Genomic DNA, 18,769 nt, shown 5'->3' with positions numbered 1-18,769 from the left:
GTCTGGATCTCCAAATAAATTATTGGAATTTCAGACTCCTATTCTGCTGATACATCAACAATTCTATGATCTATGAACATGATGATGATAAGTATTAGTTTTATTTTTCACATGTATATTGAAACATCAAAATCAAACAGTGAATTGCATCATTTGCATCAATGTAGTCCGAGGAAGTGCCAGGAGTAGCCAGCAAAGAGTCACCACGCTTCTGGTGCCAACGTAGACCACAAGATATAAGAGCAGAATTAGACCACTTGGGCCATTGAGGCTGCTCTGTCATTTCATCATGGCTGATCCATTTTCCTTCTCAATCCCAATCTCCTGCCTTCTCTCTGTATCCCTTCATGCCCTGACCAATCAAGAATCTATCAACCTCTGCCTCAAATATAACCAATGACTTGGCCTCCTGTGACAAGTTCCACAGATTCATCATCTCTGGCTAAAGAAATCCCTCTGCATCTCCATTCTAAAAGGACGCCTCTTTTCTGAGGCTGTGTCCTCTAGTCTTTGAGAGCCCACAACTTACTAACCCAAAGCTGCTGGCCTTTGGAATGTGGGGGGAAACCGGAGCACCTGGAGGAAACCCATGTGGTCACGGGGAGAACATACGAACACCTTACAGAGTCTCTTCTGCTTTAAAACAAGCTAAAGCACTTCAGTAGGCACAGTCCCAACAACACTTGCATTAAGGAAATTACAGGAGATGGAGACATGAGTGAAATCAGCCGTGATCCTGGGGTTTGACCCAAAATGTTAATAATTCCTTTCCTCCCACAGATGCTGCTCGATCCCCTGAATTCCCCCAGCAGACTTTCTTCTGCTTTAACAATACTTCACTGGTTGTATAGTGCACCGTGGCATCCTGGGGTCGTGAAAAAAATGATAAGAACAAATGACGCTCTTTTCCTTTCTTCCCAAAGGGAGCGACTGAACAGTGAGGACTTCCATATTCATTACTGATTAGAAGAATCACACTAGAAATGCGTCGCATTGTTAGGAGGCTTCACGAGGATGGATGCCCAGAGGTTTCTTGCTCAGGCTTGGGAATCGAGAAAAGCAGAGGGCTGTGAATTCTTGGAATTCCTTGCCCCAGGGCACTGGGGAAAATCATTTGTCCAAAGCATCCAAGATTGAAGTCAGTAAAAAAGGGGGCGACATGGGGACATAGTTGACGGCACAACGCTATTACAGCACCAGCAACCCCGCCTGTAAGGAGTTCGTACGTTCTATCCGTGACTGCGTGGGTTTCCTCCGGGTCCCCTGGTTTCCAACCACATTCCAAAGATGGGCAGGTTGGTAGGTTAACTGGTCACATGGCTGCAATCAGCCAATGCAGCCTCATTGGGTCGGAAGGATCTGTCACTGTGCTGTCTCTAGATATAAAAAAGGGGCACAAAATGCTGGAGGAACTCAGCAGGTCAGTCAGCGTCTGTGGAGGGAGATCTTTTGGGCTGAGATCTTTTATCAGAACTCATTGTCAGGATTCCTGATGAAGGGCCTCGGCCTGAACCATCGAATGCTTATTTCCCTCCATGCAGTGGAGCTAGGAAGTTTGTGAACCCTGCAGACTCTTCTCTATTTCTGCATAAATATGAACTAAAATGTGATCAGATCTTCACATAAGTCCTAAAACTAGATAAAGAGAACCCAATTAAATAAATAGCACAAAAACATTCTATTATTTATTTACTGAGAAAAGTGATCCAATACTACATGTATTTGCAGGAAAGAGTGTGTGAACCCATGGGGTGATGCCTGCTACAAAAGCTACTTGGAGTCCAGTGTTCCAATCAATGAGATCAGACTGGAGGTGAGGGTTGTAGAGGTGCCCTGCCCCATATAAAAAAGACACAGAAAGGCAGGTTACTGACTGAGCCTGCTCTTCTAAAGAAAAATCTGTTTATGTGCACCATGCCTTGGTCAAAACAACTTTCAGAGGACCTTAGAGGAAGGATTGTAGAGATGCATGAAGCTGGAAAAGGCTGCAACAGCATTTCTAAAGACCTGAGTGTTCATCAGTCCACAGTAAGAGAAATTGTCTACAAATGGAGGAAATTCGGTACTGTTACTACTCACCCTAGGAGCGGGCGTCCTGCAAAGATCATTAATTTGATTATCACAGCCCTCCCCATCATTGAGCACATCGACACAAAGCACTGTCACAGGAAAGCAACACCCATCATCAGAGACCCCCACCATGCAGGCCAGGCTCTCTTCTGGCTACTGCCATCAGGAAGAAGGTACAGGAGCCTCAGGTTTCACCTCACTAGGTTCAAGACAGTAATTGCCCCTCAACCATCAGACTCCTGAACCACAGAGGATAACTTCACTCACCCCAACTCTGAACTGTTCCCACAACCAATGGACTCACTTTCAAGGACTCTTCATCTCATGTTTTCAACCATTATTGCTTATTTCTTTTTTTTTATTTGTACAGCTTGTTCTCTTCTGTACTCTAGTTGAATACCTAAGTAGGTGCTGTCTTTCATTGATTCTGTTATGGTTATTATTCGATCATGGATTTATTGAATATCTCTGAAAGAAAATGAATCTCAGGGTTGCATATGGTGACACGTGTACTTTGATAATTAATTTACTTAGAACTTTCTAATCAATGCGTGATGAAGAACTGGATCAACCCGTACCTTGTTGTCTCCGCACTTCGTACCGTCCACAGCAGCATCGAGCTTGGAATGGCAAGTGTTCCCCACAGTGCACCACAGGGTGTTGCAGACGTTCTGTTTGGAAGAGAGAGAGAGAGAGAGAGGGAATTATCTCACTTCATGCAACAATTCGCAGCTCAAAATGGATATAAAATTCAAGTGATTTGGACTTTTTGCCAACACCCCCCCCCCCCGCCCAGTAAATGTCTTTCACTATCCAAGCCAAACTGTGTGACTCTCTGTCATAACATCATGAGATAGAGGAACAGAATTCGACTGACCTGCCCATTGAGTCTGCTCTGCCGTTTGCTCGTTGCTGTCTTATTATCCCTCTCAACCCGATTGTCTTGCCTACTCCCTGTAAACTTTTGACACCCTGACTAATCAAGAACCTATCATCCTCCACTTTAAATATACCCAGTGGCCTGGCCTCCACAGCTGCCTGTGGCAATGAATTCCACAGATTCCCCACCCTCTGGCTAAAGAAATTCCTCCTCACTTCTGTTCCAAAGGGATTATATCTTGGCCGTTCCTTTTACTCTTCCTGACCTTTTCGGAGAAGATACAGGAGCATGAAAGTCTTGACCATAGAAGCAGAATTAGGCCAATCAGACCATCCAGTCTGCTGCAGTCAGACTCCTGAACCGACCACCTCTTTCACATCCCACATTCTCCGATGATTAACCCTACCTCTCTCACTTTCTTCAGTAACTAATTTTGCTTTTTGCACTGCTTCAGACTACTCTCCAGCCTCTGCACCATTCTCAGGCCTTGAGTTCATTTCTGTACGTATTGCTGTCTTTATAATCACTATCTACACTCTTCACTCTGTGAGCTTCTTATGAGTTGCACCTTGGTGTTTGTGACAATAAACTGATCTGCATCCGCTGTGACCTCCCACTGACTGGAACCCTCAGGGCTGAGGGAGGTGAAAGGTCGAGAGCCAAGGGAGGTGAAAGGTCGAGGGCCGAGGGAGGTGAAAGGTCAAGGGCTGAGGGAGGTGAAAGGTCAAGGGCTGCGGGCTTACATCCACGTTATCGCAGAACGCTGACTTGGCTCCGTACTGCAGCCGACACTGGTGATTGGCATCATACAGCACCCCCGGTGCTACTGAGGGCAATTCGATGGCTTCCTTAGCAGGCCGATCGTCCAGGCAGAGACCCCAACCACGGCTGGAAATGACAACCAGACAAAGTCAGAACCGTGTGTCGAAATAACCAAAAGCAGCCAGAGAGGCCAGTGAAAACACAAAGTTCAACATACATTTATTATCAAAGTATGTATACAGTATATCACCTTGAGATTTGTCTCCTTGCAGACAGCCTCAAAACAAAGAAACACAATAAAATCTGTTTAAGGAAAAACCCCACACAAAAGACCTGGAGGAGCTCAGCAGGCCAGGCAGCTTCAATGTAAACGAGTAAAGGTTGAGGTTTTGAATGCCAAGATCATTCATCAAGACTCAGTCCTGGTGAAGGGTCCTGGCCTGAAATATCGACTGTTTATTCCTCTCCATAAATGCTGCCTGACCTGCTGAGTTCCTGTGTGTTGCTATTTAATTTATGTGTTGTGTGTATGGATTAAGTTTACCGTGTTGTGTATTTTTGTCCAGAGGAATGTTGTTTCACTTTGCTACATACATGTACTGTACTGTGCAAAAGTCTTAGGCACACATATATAGCTGGGGTGTCTAAGACTTTTGCACAATACTGTAGTAATTTTATGTACTGCTCAGTACTGCTGCCACAAAAAGAAACAAATTTCATGACATATGTGAGTGATGATAAACCTGATTCTGATCTGGGTCTCTATTGTGGACTGAGAGTGGGAAGGGGGCAGGGAGAGGGAAATCATGGTTTGGCAAAAGGGGAAAGGAGAGGGGAGGGAGTGGAAGGCACCAGAGAGACATTCTAAAATGATCAATAAACCAAGTGACGCTGACTGGCGTCTCAGGGCTGGGTGTGTCTGCACTCGTGCTGCCACTACCCAGTCCCTGGCACTTCTCTGCCACCTGCCCCCCACCCCTCCTGTGGCATTCCGCCCTCGTTATTCCAAACATCCATTGCTCCCGTCAGATTTACAAACTCTCTCTCCACATCATGTTGATAAATACAATGCCGTGCAAAAGTCTTAAGCACAACCATAATTCCCCTTTCCCTAGCTACACTTATTTGTGCCTAAGACTTTTCCATTGTACTGTATATGGCTGACCTCCAAGAGGACCACAACCCTGTCGTGGTTAGGAGCTTGTGTGCCTCAATGACCCAGAGAGCTATGTTGGCTGGAGTCTGGGCTTCATGCTTTGGCTGGTAGGGTTATCCATGTCAAACAGGTCAAAGGGCAGAGGCCAGACTAAGAGTGGTCCACCGGTCCTCCAGGTTCAGGGGTTCAGTTCAGGGCTAACAACCCTGACTGGTCAACCAAATTGTTACAGAAACAGCAGTGAAGAGTCTTCCTACACCTGAGTGTGAAGGTATTCCTGAGTCTCGACCCGGGACTTGCATGGCTGACAGTAGTGAAAACCATGAGGAAGCTACTGGCACAATGAAGGAAGAAGCCCTGGACACCACCAGAGATGGTGGACCTTCATCACTGCCCTGAACGCCAGCAGTGTAAGGGGCGGTAAGTAACTGTAAGGTTATAAGTATATGGCGAATGACCATAAACTTTGGGTCTCACCCTATCGGAGAGATTCTCCTTCTGTCCGTCCCTCCCACATCTTCTTTGCAACTCTTCTCACTTCCCCAGTTCTGATGAAGTGCCTCAGACCTTAAACATTCCCTCTGTTTCTCTCTCCACAGATCTGTTGAGTGTTTTATAATCCTTGTCCCGAACAGCGACATCAGAGGCCAAGGATGAACCAACCCACCCACCACCTCCACAGGTAACAGCGGATTCAGAACGCAGGGCACTTACTCGAGGAAGCGGGTGATATACTCTTTGCTACACCGCGACCAGGTGAGTGGGCTGGTGTCGTACAGCAGCTGGGGAGACATGATGAATGGCCTCTTCCCAATGGGCTCGCAGTCATTGCCGGTCCCGTCGTGCTGGATCCCAAAGCTGTACAAAAGATCCCGGGAAACAGAAGGGAAGATGAGTTGTAGCAGGAGGCCGGGCAAAGTGGCACCTCAACGGCATTCTGCAGATCCTCACCAACTTACGACATAAATGTGCATCACGTCAGCACGCTAACATACAAATATACTGTATGGTACAGGAAATGTACTGCGGAAGACAGGAAGGCTCCAAAATAGTTAGTCAGAACTTCCCAACACAGCACAGGCACCAGGCTACAAGCCATCAAGGACGTATATACAGAAAGATGCCAGAAGAAGCCCAGTAACATCATGAAGGATCCCACCCACCCTGCTCATGGACTGTTTGTCCCACACCAGGACCAGCAGACTCAAAGCAGTGAGGCTGATCAACACCTCCACCCACTAACTCAACCCACCAGTGCTTTGTCAGAGTCACCTTATGAACAGACACTCTTGTATCGAGCATCACTTTACCTGCATTTAAACAGTCTATCTATATAAAATAACCTTATGCATTTATGTTTATTGTGTTTTTATGCTCACTGTGTTTTCTAATGCCACACTGGACCCAGAGTAACCATCACTTTGCTCTCTTTTACGCTCATGTACATCTGGCCACAGAGCTCACTGTCTCTACAACTCCCAGGGCAGAGGTGAAACTTCCCACACAACAAAGTTGCTCAGGGGAGACCCTGACCCTGGTCACAAAGGGTGTGAGAACATTGGTCTCAACATCCCTGAAGATCCACCTTGGGCCCAACGTACCAATGCAGCAGGAAGGAGGCACGCCAGTGGCTATACTTCATTACGAGTTTGAGATTTGGTATGTCACTGTACTGTGAACAGCATTGTAACTGGTTGCGTCACTGGTATGGAGGGGCCAGTGCACAAGATTGCTAAAGCTGCTGAGGGTTGTAAACTCAGCCAGCTCCATCCAGGACACCTTCGAACAGCAATGCCCGAAAAAGGCAGCGCCCAGCCACCCCGTACTTACTTGTGTCCGAGTTCATGCGCGACTGTGAAAGCGAGGGGGAGGCCCGTGTCCTCGTTAATGCTGCAGCTCCTGTGCGGTTGGCACATCCCGGAGACATGCGACAATCCCAGCGTCTCACACGGGCGGTTCATGCCAGCACACACGTCCTTCCTGGTCAGCACAAGAACAGCAGCGGTCAGAACCCCTACCTACAGGCTTACAAAATGTTATCAGAGGCGTACAAACTTATGAGGGGAAAGCGGGCTTTTCCCACTGTGACTATAACAAGAGGCCATGGGTTAAGGGTGAAAGGCGAAATGTTTAAGGGGAACGTGAGGGGGAATTTTTTCACTCAGAGGGTGGTGAGAGCGTGGAACGAGCTGACAGTAGAAGTGGTGGATGCAGTTCAATTTCAACATTTAAGAGAAATTTGGATAATGGGGAAGGAATGGAGGGCTATGGTCTGGTTGCAGATCAAAGGGACTAGGCAGATTCAGAAGGAATGGGCAAAGGGCCTGTTTCTATGCTACAGTGTTCTATGACTCTAACTACGTCTTCCGCCTCAGGCACAGCAACGCTTGGCAGTGCAAACACTTGGTGACAGGTCTAGGATCCCACCAACTGTAGATTAAGATCAGATCAGATTCAGATTAATTTATCACATGGACATCAAAGCAGACAGAGAAATTAACGTTAACAACCAACACACTCAAGGATGTGCTGGGGGCAGCCCGCAAGAGTCACCACGCAACCAGCACTGCATTCCCACAATGCTCAGCAGAACACAGAAAATGCCAAGCAATAAAGCAACAACAATGAAACGTCTCATTCCTGCCTCTATCCCACCCACTCACACACAATCCTCTAATCCCAGGAGGCACCGACTTCTTTGGCCTCTGGTGGACTGTTGGACTTGCAGGCATGGGGCCTTCGACTTCCCCAGCGGACTCAGAGAGGTTTGCAGACTCAGGGTTTTGACCATCGAGCCGCAATTTCTGGACTTCTAATTGACATTCAGGCCTTGATCCGGGCCCGATTGACCTTTGGCCTCTGGCGGACTGTTGGATTGGGCCTTCGACATCCCCAGCGGACTCAGAAAGGTTTGCAGGCCTGGAGCTCGGGCCATCAGGCATTGAGTTCTGGAATTCAGATTGATGTTCAGGCTTCAATCCGAACCTCCAATTGACCTTTGGACCAATCCTACCCCTCTACCAACTCTACCTACCCCAAACTCACCCCCTAGACTGATTTCCTGTCACACTGAACAGTCACCAGATCATAGCCCAACTAACAATAATCCTTAACCAGCAGCCCAACTAGTAATAATCCATAATAGACCCAGCTCGTAAAATAAGTCATAACAAGCAAATTAACATTAACCGATATCCTGTATCTCAACCAACAGCCAGAAGTAAACATAGCAATAGCATATAACCATCAGGTCAATCGATGAAACACACATTACTTCATTAAGAGTTTGAAGAGATTTGGTATTTCAAAAAAAAACCCTCAAAAACTTTTATAGACGTGCCGTGGAGAGCATTCTGACAGGCTGCATCACTGTCTGGTATGGGTGGGGGGGGGAGGGGGCTACTCCACAGGACCGAAAGAAGCTGCAGAAGAGGGTTGTAAATTTAGACAGCTCCATCTTGGGTACTAGTCTACAAAATACCCAGGACATCTTCAAGGAGCAGTATCTCAGAAAGGAAGCATCCATTATTAAGGACCTCCAGCACCCAGGGCATGCCGTTTTCTCACAGTTACCATCAGACAGGAGATACAGAAGCCTGAAGGCACACACTCAGCGATTCAGGAACAGCTTCTTCCCCTCTGCCATCCGATTCCTAAATGGACATTGATCCTGTGAACACTACCTCACTTTTTAGATATACATATTATTTCTGCTTTTGCACGATTTTTATCTATTCAATATATGTATACTTTACTTTTTTTCCTTCTATATTAGGTATAACATTGAACTGCTGCTGCTAAGTTAACAAATTTCACAACACATGCCAGTGATAATAAACCTGATTCCAATTCTGACAAAATGCTGGAGGAATTCAGCAGGCCAGGCAGCATGAATGGAAAAGAGTAAACAACTGACATTTCGAGCCGAGACCCTTCAACAGAACTGGGTCTCAGCCTGAAACGCGGACGGTTTACTCTTTTCCATAGATGGCATCTCCCCTTTGACCATCACCAATTTTTATCAACACACCACAGACAGCATCCATTCTGAATGCATCACAACTTGGCATTACAACTGTTGTACCCATGACCACAGCTCATCACCAGAACCAGCCTTCTCTCCATGGACTTCTTGTTGCCCCAGTAAAGAAGCCAATGTAATCAAATACCCACCCCAGTCATTTTTCCCTCTCCCCCTTCCCGTGGGGCAAAAGACACAAAAGCCATACCAACAGGCACAGGACATCTTCTGTCCAGCTGTTATAAGAATGGTCCCCTAGTACAATAAGGTAAACTCTACACCTCACTGTTAGGGTGTATTCTGGAGTTAGAGTATATAGCAATTATTAATTTCACCAGCAACCAACCTTCAGACATGAATGTGGATTGTAGATTGGATTTAAAATGAAGGTCAGAACAATGGCTGGGGTCAACTGCAGAGAATGACTTTGTTCACCGTTACAGCCTCAGAATGGCCTTGCACCTTATCTGCCTGCACAGCACTTTCCCTGGAACACTTCATTCTGTATCCTGTTTTTGCTTTTACCCTGTTCTATCTCAATGTACTGATGTAATGAATCGACCTGCATGAACAATATATAAACAAGCTTTTCTTGCGAGATGTGACAATAATGACAAACTGACCAATTAACTCAAGGGAATCTGTACTTCTACCAAAGGCCTTTTAACATCCTGCCATTGAGGATGGGTTAGTTCCGATTTTTCAGCTGTTCTTTAATCAGGCTCTTCTCTCTTAACAGTGTTCCAAAGTCTTTTTTTTACTTAAAATGTACTTTGTTGTTTTTCTACACTGTTCCTGTATTCAAAAAAGAACTAACGCCAAAGAAAATAAAATTACTCAGAAATAAGATGCTCCTCTGATGGTTTTAATTTGCTTTAGAAGTTCAGTCACCTGCAGTTATTCCAGTGAATTAAACCCAATGTCACTCACTCACCCTGAATGAAATTCCATCACTCCCCTTGTTACTCTCCCCCTCTTTCACCCACATCATCTTCCCACCTCTTACGCTCCTCCCAGCACCGCTCCCATCTGCTCTCCCCACTCTCTTCTCTCATTCCTTCCTTCCCTCACATTATCTGTAGTCTGATAAAGGGTCTCGGCCCAAAACATCGACTGTTTGTTCATTTCACAGATGTTACCTGACCTGTTGAGTTGCTCCAGTATTCTGTGTGTGTTGCTCCGGATTTCCAGCATCTGCAGACTTTCTCGTGTTTATCTATCTGTAATCTGTAGTCCTACGTCAACTCCAACTATCACCAACCCCCCAGCCACTGCTACTATTTCCATCGTTCTCTCCTCCGACCACCCCCTGTTCACCAGGATCCACTCATCACCTGCTAGCATCGGCTCAGTCCCCTCCCTCCATTTCTTCACAGCTGCCATCTCTCTGCTCTATCTTTACGTCCAGAGGCAGCGTCTCCACCCGAAACGTCAACTGTCCATCTCTCATTCACAGACACTGCCTGACCTGCTGAACTCCACCAGCAGTACGTTTCTCACTCCCAAACTGAGGATGACTGCGGGACTTGCATGTGCCCAGGACAAAGAATTGAGCAGAAAAAAACCCATTGTGTACACTACCCACCCAGCAAGCTCCCTTCTGGAAAGCGTTGTGTGGTTATTAAAACAAAAACCACGCCATCTTCAAAGTTTCTTCCACCAGGCAGTTAATCTGATCAACCATTTTAGTTAGCTCACCCCACCCCCCTCTATTACCCCCATAACTGCACAGTAAACACTTAAAACAACTGTTTATAAAGCGGTTTACATTGTAAATACATGCTGGTATTTATGCACATTTTATTCCATATCTGTACTTTAACCTCTCACTTTATTTTTACAAATTCTTTATTCTTCAGAATTTATTGATGTTGTTTCTTTGTTGCATGTTGCGTCCTGACCAATACACCACAGCAACGTCCTAATACATATAATCCACCACCTGCTCCCATGGCGTCACGTGACCCTGATCAGGTGGGGGAGGGGGCTAAGCAGGTGCTACACCTTGCCCAAGGGTGACCTGCAGGCTAGCGGAGGGAAGGAGTGCTTTACACCTCCTTTCGTACAGATGTATCTCTATCCTATTGCCCTGTAAATGTGCAGTGTATATGGAATAAAGTTGACCCTTGATCAAAACTCTTCTTGTTCTCATTTCTTGTACAAGTTTGCAGTGGGTTAACTTCCTTCCTATTCCAATGGAAATCCTATGGATCAAACTAAATCCCACTACACAGAATTCCAACAGGCATAGGTCCTTACTCCTGCAGTATAAAATAACCATGTAACGAGGAATAATAACATGACTAATTACTCCCAGAATGGTGGAATAAACCATCCCATTGTCCCACAGCATTCCCAATCCGTGCATTATCTTAATGCTGAATGTTGAAAGGTTCTGTCAGAGTCAGAGTGCAGACCTTGGCATGATTTATACGTACTTGCACATTCAGTCCAGAAGATCTACGCCTGCGTTTCCTGTTAGGATTAGATGTTAGAATAACGATTTAATGGGTTATGGGTTGAAGTTGCTAACTGCCAGGGTATAATCTACAGCTTCCTGAGCTCCTGTCTGACTCTCGAGCTACTGACAGCGTTATTGTTTGGAGCACGGTACTAACCATAAGTTGGAACCTTGCCTCCAGTGAATCAGATAGTAACGAATCCTGTCCTGAGAGGGGCAGCACTGTACCATTCGTTTAATCGCTTTATAGCACCACCGACAACCTCCCCCAATCAGTATTCATTTCCTGCTGCTGTCTGTGAGGAGTTTGTACGTTCTCCCCGTGGCCACGGTTTCCTCTGGGTGCTCCAGTTTCCTTCCACAGTCCAAAGATGTTCTGGTTTGGATTCGAGCAGAGATTCCCAACCAGGGGTCCATGAAATAGAAAAGGAACTGCAGGAACATACAGATAGAGTAGATGCAGGAACTTATAGATCGGGTAGACTATAGGAATGTTTAGATATGGTAGATTGCAGGAATGTATAGATAGGGTAGACCGCGGGAACAAGGATCCTCCGTAGAGAATTAAGTGCACCAAGTTCCTGGGGAGTTCACACACGGACTTTACCTGGTCCCTTAATATCACCACTGTAAGTCCCTAGGAAGCACTGTGAGAACGACCAAGAGGATCATAGGGGTCTCCCTACCATCCGTCAGGGACCTTTATCAGGAGCAGTGTGTATGCAGGGCCCTTAGTATTATCAAGGATCCCACCCATCCATCCAGCATCCTCTTTGACTTTCTACCATCAGGCAGGAGACTCCAATCCCTAAAGACAAGAACTGTCAGGGTGGGAAACAGTTTCTTCCCTTAGGCCATTAAGCTTCTGAACTCCCTGCCACATCACATTCGAAATATCAGCAATAATTTGTTCTGTATCCTAATTTATGGATACTAAATATTTAATTTATGCACTTTGTTTATCAATGCGTAATTCATTTGTAGATTTAATTCTTATTTTCCAAAGTCATTGACTGTGTGTTATGTGTACTACTGTGCTTTACACCCTGGTCTGAAGAAACGTCTCATTTGACGGTATACATGCATGTAATCAAATGACAATAAACTTGACTTGACTTTATCAAAGGTTAGTAAAATGAGAGGAGAAAGATTGAAGGTCAGGCGTAAAGGATTTAGAACTGGGGTCCCTGGTCGATTAATGGTGGGGGTCCATGGCATAGAAAAGGTTGGGAACCTCTGAGTAAGAGAGAATCTGAAGAGGACATTCTTCACCCAGAGAGTGATGAGCATCTGAAACTCACTGCCAGAGAGAGGGGTGGAATCAGAATCTCTGAAAGTTGGGAAAAGGGGAAGGGAGAGGGGAGGGAGCGGGAAAAGGGGAAGGGAGAGGGGAGGGAGTGGGAAGCACCAGAGAGACAGTCTGTAATGATCAATAAACCAATTGTTTGGAAGCAATGACCTTGCCTGCACCCATGCCACCCCCACCCCTGCCACCTGTCCCACATCCCTCCCGCGGCACTCCACCCTCACCATTTTCAACATCCTTTTGCTCCCGTCAGATTTACAACCTTGGTCCCTGCTCCAAGTTGATAAATACAGTACTGTCCAAAATTCTTGGGCACCTACATTGAAGCGTACAGTGAAATGTGTTGTTTATGTTGACAACCAACATATATGTTGGAACCATACATACATAGTATGCACACAGGGCAAGTGCTGGAAGATGGAATGCTTTCAGATGGGTGCCCTGGTGGTCAGCATGGATGAGCTGGGCTGAACGGCCTGTTCCCGTGCTGTGTGACTTTATGGAAATAGTGGCCAGGCAGCAAATGCCGGTCCAAGGTATTAAGAGGGCAGGGTAACCTTCATCCCATCCAACAGAAGCAGGTACAGTACATATCACAGTCTTAGCTGTCAGAATATTCCTGCCGCTGACTGTGAGGAGTTTGTATGTTCTCCCTGTGACCATGTTGGCTTCCTCCAGGTGCTCTGCTTTCCTTCCATGGATCAAAGCCATACCAGTCGGTTGGTTAATCGATCATTGTAAACTGTCCCATGATTAGGCTGGGACTGAGTCAGTGTTGCTGGTCAGTCTGGCTCAAAGGGCCGGAAGGGTCAGTCCCGTGCTGTACCTCAATAAACAGATAGAATAGATCGCAGGCATACGGTATGCCATGAAATTTGTTGTTTTGCAGCAGCGTTACATTTAAATACACAATAATAAAAACTATCTGTTACAATAAATGCATATAGAAAAAGAAAATGAAATAAGTAGTGCAAATAGAGAGGAAAAAATACTGTGGTCACGAGTGTAATGGCCGCTTACCGAGTGAGCAGGAGGGCTACGTCATGGTGTGCTGGATGACTGTCACCTTTGAAGTTTATCTTCTTCTGCCATTTACAGAAGCTCCTCAGAGTGTTATCCGCGTGATGCGTTATCTTCAGGTCCTCCTGGCTCAGAGAGAGGAAAGCGTCAGCTAAACTGGACCATCACTGTCGCATGGAACTTGCCACTACAGGGAACACCCGACCATCTGGGAGTCGGGCAACGTCTGTGGGGTTGGACGATGGGGACTGATCTCAACGTGTTGACCCAAAACATCAACAGTGTCTTCCCTCTCCCCACCCCCGGACGCTGGGTTCCCCCAGCAGATTGCTTGTTGCCCCAGAGTCCAACATCTGCAGTCCACGTGGAGTGGATGGGTTGGGGAGTAAGGAGTAGATAAGCGGAGGTCTTCCAAGTTAGTTTGTTATTTATTGATTGATTGAGGTACAGTACAGAGTAGGTCCTTCCAGCCCTTCAGGCAACGACTGATTTAACCTGAGCCTAATCACGGGACAATTTACAATGACCAGTTAACCTACCAACCTGTACATCTTCAGACTGTGGGAGGAAACCCACACCGTCACGGGGAGAACGTACAAATTCCTTGTAGACATCAGTGGGGATTGAACCCGGGTCACTGATACTGTAAAGTGTTGTGCTAACCACTGGTTACGCTGACAGGTTACGTGAGGGTTGGCGAACTGCAGCGTAAACGCGCAGAAACGGTTTGCACCGAGTGGCCTATTTCCTGTACTTTCTTTGCTGTCACAGTTGACAATGTTCATTAACACAAGAGATTCTGCAGATGCTGCAAAACCAGAGCAACACACACAAAATGCTGGAGGAACTCGGCAGGTCAGGCAGCGTCTGTGGAGGGGATAAGCAGTTGATTTTCCATGCTGAGACCCTTCATCAGGACGGGAAAGGAAGGAGGAAGAAGCCAGAATAAGAAGGTGGGGTGGGAGGAGGGGGAAGGAGTACGTTGGCAGGTGACAGGTGAGGGGGAAGGTGGGTGGGTGGGGGAGCGGGGGATGAGAGAAGAAGTTGGAAATAATAGGTGGGAAAGGGAGAGGGCTGAAAAAGGAATCTTTTAGGAGAGGAGAGTGGACGATGGAAGAAAGGGGAGGAGGAGGAGGGAAGAGGTAGGCAGGTAAGGAGAGGAGAAGGGGTGAGAAAGGAGCTAGAATTAGGAATGGAAAGAGCGGGGTGGGGGGGGAGAAATTAGTGGGAAATTAGTTAAATCGATATTCGTGCCATCAGGTTGGAGGCTACCCAGATGGAATATCAGGTGTTGCTCCTCCAACCTGACAGTGGCCTCCTTATGGCATAAGGGGAGGCCATGGACCGATGCATTGGAATGGGATTGGGAAATGGGTGACCACCAGGAAATCCAGTGCTACCTTCACCCAACCCTGATTGTAATATTCACTGACTAACGTATGTATTCCATATACATCACTGTATTCCTGGATGTGTTCCTCAAGGTTGGTATAGCTGGGGGGGGGTGGTGATGGGAATAAACTCCCAGTGCCGATTAAATAATCCCAATGACATGCGTCTCAAACAGCCTCTGACAACCAAGTCCAGCTCCTGGCCTTCACGTATGGCTCTAAGCCTGGTGGAACTGTTTGTACTAACAGGAGAAGGGGCAAAGGCAGGTTACTGGTACCTCAAAGCAGCCACTCTAGGCAGATAACGCTCATCAGCTGTGGTTGACAACTCATTTAAGAGAAGGAAAATTCTGATCTCCAACCTCCGTTGCCTTGCGGCTATACTCACTCATGGGGAAGGCTTCGGGAGTAAACCCCGAGGGAAAATCTGGCGCTGGGGTCCCTAAGGCTCCCTACTTTGAGTTTAACGCTGACTGGCAACTCCTGCGACACCACTGATACCAAACTGTATCGGTCTTTGCTGTTCCTTTGGCTTCATCAGGTGCATGGAGAGGGGTAGCTTGCTACATGGGCTCTCGATATCACTGCCCTGGCTTGCACATCTAGACAGCTAGGACACAACATCCATAGTCGACCCCGACCAACGGAGGTATCAGATTCCTGGATGCTTTGAGAATTCCTTGCCACCATGACAGGTCTCAGAAAGGCAACCCCTGCACTTTGGTGTGATGGTTACGTGCACATTTCAGCTGTAAAAAGTACTGAGCTCCTCCTCAGAGTTGCCTACAGGTCCCTTTCATCACAATTCCCAAACCTGTCCACCATAAGAAAGAGGAACACACCTTAAACCTAAATCCCCACTTGTTTAATTTCTAGGTGACGATCCAACATTGATGGCTTCGAGTTTCACTTTCAAAGTCAAGGTCAAATTTATGATCAAAACGCATATACAATACTGCGCAAAAGTCTTAGGCACCCTAGATTTTCTTATATGGTTTCAAATGGTATGGTTGCCACAGAGCCCTCATCATCAAACCTCTCCGGGATTATCTGGAGACAGAAGCAAGCGAGACAGCCAGGGTCTGCAGAAGAACTGTGGCAAGTTCTCCAAGATGCTGGGAACAACCTACCAGCCAGTCTTCTCATAAAACTGCAAGAAACAGTGGACCTAAGATAGTTGATGCAATTTAAAGGCAAAGGGTGATCACACCAAATATTGATTTAATTTAAAAAATAAAAACACGAATTGATTTAATTTAGTTCTTTACTGTTTACTGCTCTTTATAGTAATTTTTCTGACATTTAGAGACTTCTCATTTCATTATTTTTGAAAACATCTTCGCTTTACAGATTATTTTTTACACATGCCTAAGACTTTTGCACAGTTCTGTATGTTACCATATACTGCCTTGAGATTCATTTTTGCAGGTATTTACAAGAAAATAAAGAAATACAATAGAACTTATGAAAAATCTATACATAAAAGATTGACAAATATCCAATGTACAAAAGATAAACTGTGCAAAGACGAAGATACTGACAACAGGAGTTGTAAAAAACCCTTGAAAGTGAGTCTATAGATGGTGGATCAGTTCAGTGTTGAGGTGAGTGAAGCTATCCACACCAGTTCAGGACCTGATGTTTGAGGGGTAATAACTGTTCCTGAACCTGGTGGTGTGGGACCTGATGTTTGAGGGGTAATAAGTGTCCCTGAACCTGGTGGTGTGGGACCTGATGGTTGAGGGGTAATAACTGCTCCTGAACCTGGTGATGTGAGACCTGATGGTTGAGGGGTAATAACTGTTCCTGAACCTGGTGGTGTGGGACCTGATGGTTGAGGGGTAATAACTGTTCCTGAACCTGATGGTGTGGGACCTGATGGTTGAGGGGTAATAACTGTTCCTGAACCTGGTGGTGTGGGACCTGATGGTTGAGGGGTAATACCTGTTCCTGAACCCGGTGGTGTGGGACCTGATGTTTGAGGGGTAATAACTGTTCCTGAACCTGGTGGTGTAGGACCTGATGGTTGAGGGGTAATAACTGTTCCTGACCCTGGTGGTGTGGGACCTGATGTTGAGGGGTAATAACTGTTCCTGAACCTGATGGTGTGGGACCTGATGTTGAGGGGTAATAACTGTTCCTGAACCTGGTGGTGTGAGACCTGATGTTGAGGGGTAATAACTGTTCCTGACCCTGGTGATGTGGGACCCGATGGTTGAGGGGTAATAACTGTTCCTGACCCTGGTGGTGTGGGACCTGATGGTTGAGGGGTAATAACTGTTCCTGAACCTGATGGTGTGGGACCTGATGGTTGAAGGGTAATAACTGTTCCTGACCCTGGTGGTGTGGGACCTGAGGTTCCTGTACCCATTGCCCGCTAGAAGTAACAAGAAGAGAGCTAAGCCTGGATGGTGGAGGCTACATCCAACCAACCTGAGAAACTGGAGATTTTGAGTAACTAAAAATTTCAGAAACAAAGGTACTCTTTGAGGTGAAACTTCAACAAGATCTACATCACCAAGACAACCACCACAAAGGGCTATTAATAACAGTAATAGATAGATAGATAGATAGATAGATAGATACTTTATTCATCCCCATGGGGAAATTCAACTTTTTTTCCAATGTCCCATACACTTGTTGTAGCAAAACTAATTACATACAATACTTAACTCAGTAAAAAATATGATATGCATCTAAATCACTATCTCAAAAAGCATTAATAATAGCTTTTAAAAAGTTCTTAAGTCCTGGCGGTAGAATTGTAAAGCCTAATGGCATTGGGGAGTATTGACCTCTTCATCCTGTCTGAGGAGCATTGTATCGATAGTAACCTGTCGCTGAAACTGCTTCTCTGTCTCTGGATGGTGCTATGTAGAGGATGTTCAGAGTTATCCATAATTGACCGTAGCCTACTCAGCGCCCTTCGCTCAGCTACCAATGTTAAACTCTCCAGTACTTTGCCCACGACAGAGCCCGCCTTCCTTACCAGCTTATTAAGACGTGAGGCGTCCCTCTTCTTAATGCTTCCTCCCCAACACGCCACCACAAAGAAGAGGGCGCTCTCCACAACTGACCTATAGAACATCTGCAGCATCTCACTACAGATATTGAATGACGCCAACCTTCTTAGGAAGTACAGTCGACTCTGTGCCTTCCTGCACAAGGCATCTGTGTTTTTGACTTTAATATACTGAAATGGCCAAGGTGCAAAAGGTGGAATTTCTTGTGGCTATTTGAATTCCGCTTCCCGTTCCCAGTCTAAGGGCTCCTCTATTGCCACAATTAGGCACCGCTCAGACTGGAGGAACAACGCTTCCTATTTCATCTGGGTGGTCTCTACCCTGAGGACATGAATATCGACTTCTCCAACTTCTGGTAATTTCTTCCCCCTCCCCCTTCTCTCTTTCCCTATTCCTCATTCTGGTTACCCTCTCACCCCTCCACTTCCCCTCACCTGGCGGCCCTCCTCCTTCCCTTTCTCCTATGGTCCACTCTCCTCTCCTATCCTATCCGTTTCCTTATTCTGCAGCCCTTTACTTCTTCTACCTATCACCTCGCAGTTTCGTACTTCACCCCACTTCCCCCTCATCTGGCTTCACCTCTCACCTGCCAGCCTGTGCTCCTTCTCCTCCTCCCCCCCCCCCCACATCTTATTCCACCTTCTTCCCCCTCCTTTTCCAGTCCTGATGAAGAGTCTTG

General features: G+C 46.3%; 1 protein-coding gene across 2 annotated transcripts in view; it reads right to left on the bottom strand.

Moving 5' to 3' along the window:
* LOC140718649 (A disintegrin and metalloproteinase with thrombospondin motifs 7-like) overlaps positions 1–18,769 on the bottom strand; it is a 193,526-nt gene that overhangs the window by 110,527 nt on the left and 64,230 nt on the right. The window contains exons 6-10 of one of the 2 annotated variants that reach the window (XM_073032672.1): positions 13,677–13,801; positions 6,699–6,848; positions 5,583–5,726; positions 3,694–3,838; positions 2,649–2,741 (exon numbers count right to left, since the gene is read on the bottom strand). In XM_073032672.1, coding sequence (XP_072888773.1) covers positions 2,649–2,741; positions 3,694–3,838; positions 5,583–5,726; positions 6,699–6,848; positions 13,677–13,801 — 657 coding nt within the window. Of the gene's footprint in view, positions 1–2,648; positions 2,742–3,693; positions 3,839–5,582; positions 5,727–6,698; positions 6,849–11,327; positions 11,366–13,676; positions 13,802–18,769 lie in introns of those variants that run through there. The other variant, XM_073032673.1, reaches the window with a different exon arrangement.

Source organism: Hemitrygon akajei, chromosome 30, assembly GCF_048418815.1.
Source record: "Hemitrygon akajei chromosome 30, sHemAka1.3, whole genome shotgun sequence".
NCBI classification, from domain to species: domain Eukaryota; kingdom Metazoa; phylum Chordata; class Chondrichthyes; order Myliobatiformes; family Dasyatidae; genus Hemitrygon; species Hemitrygon akajei.
The sequence above is the reverse complement of the archived record's forward strand: the minus strand, read 5'-3'. Positions and strand labels throughout refer to the sequence as shown.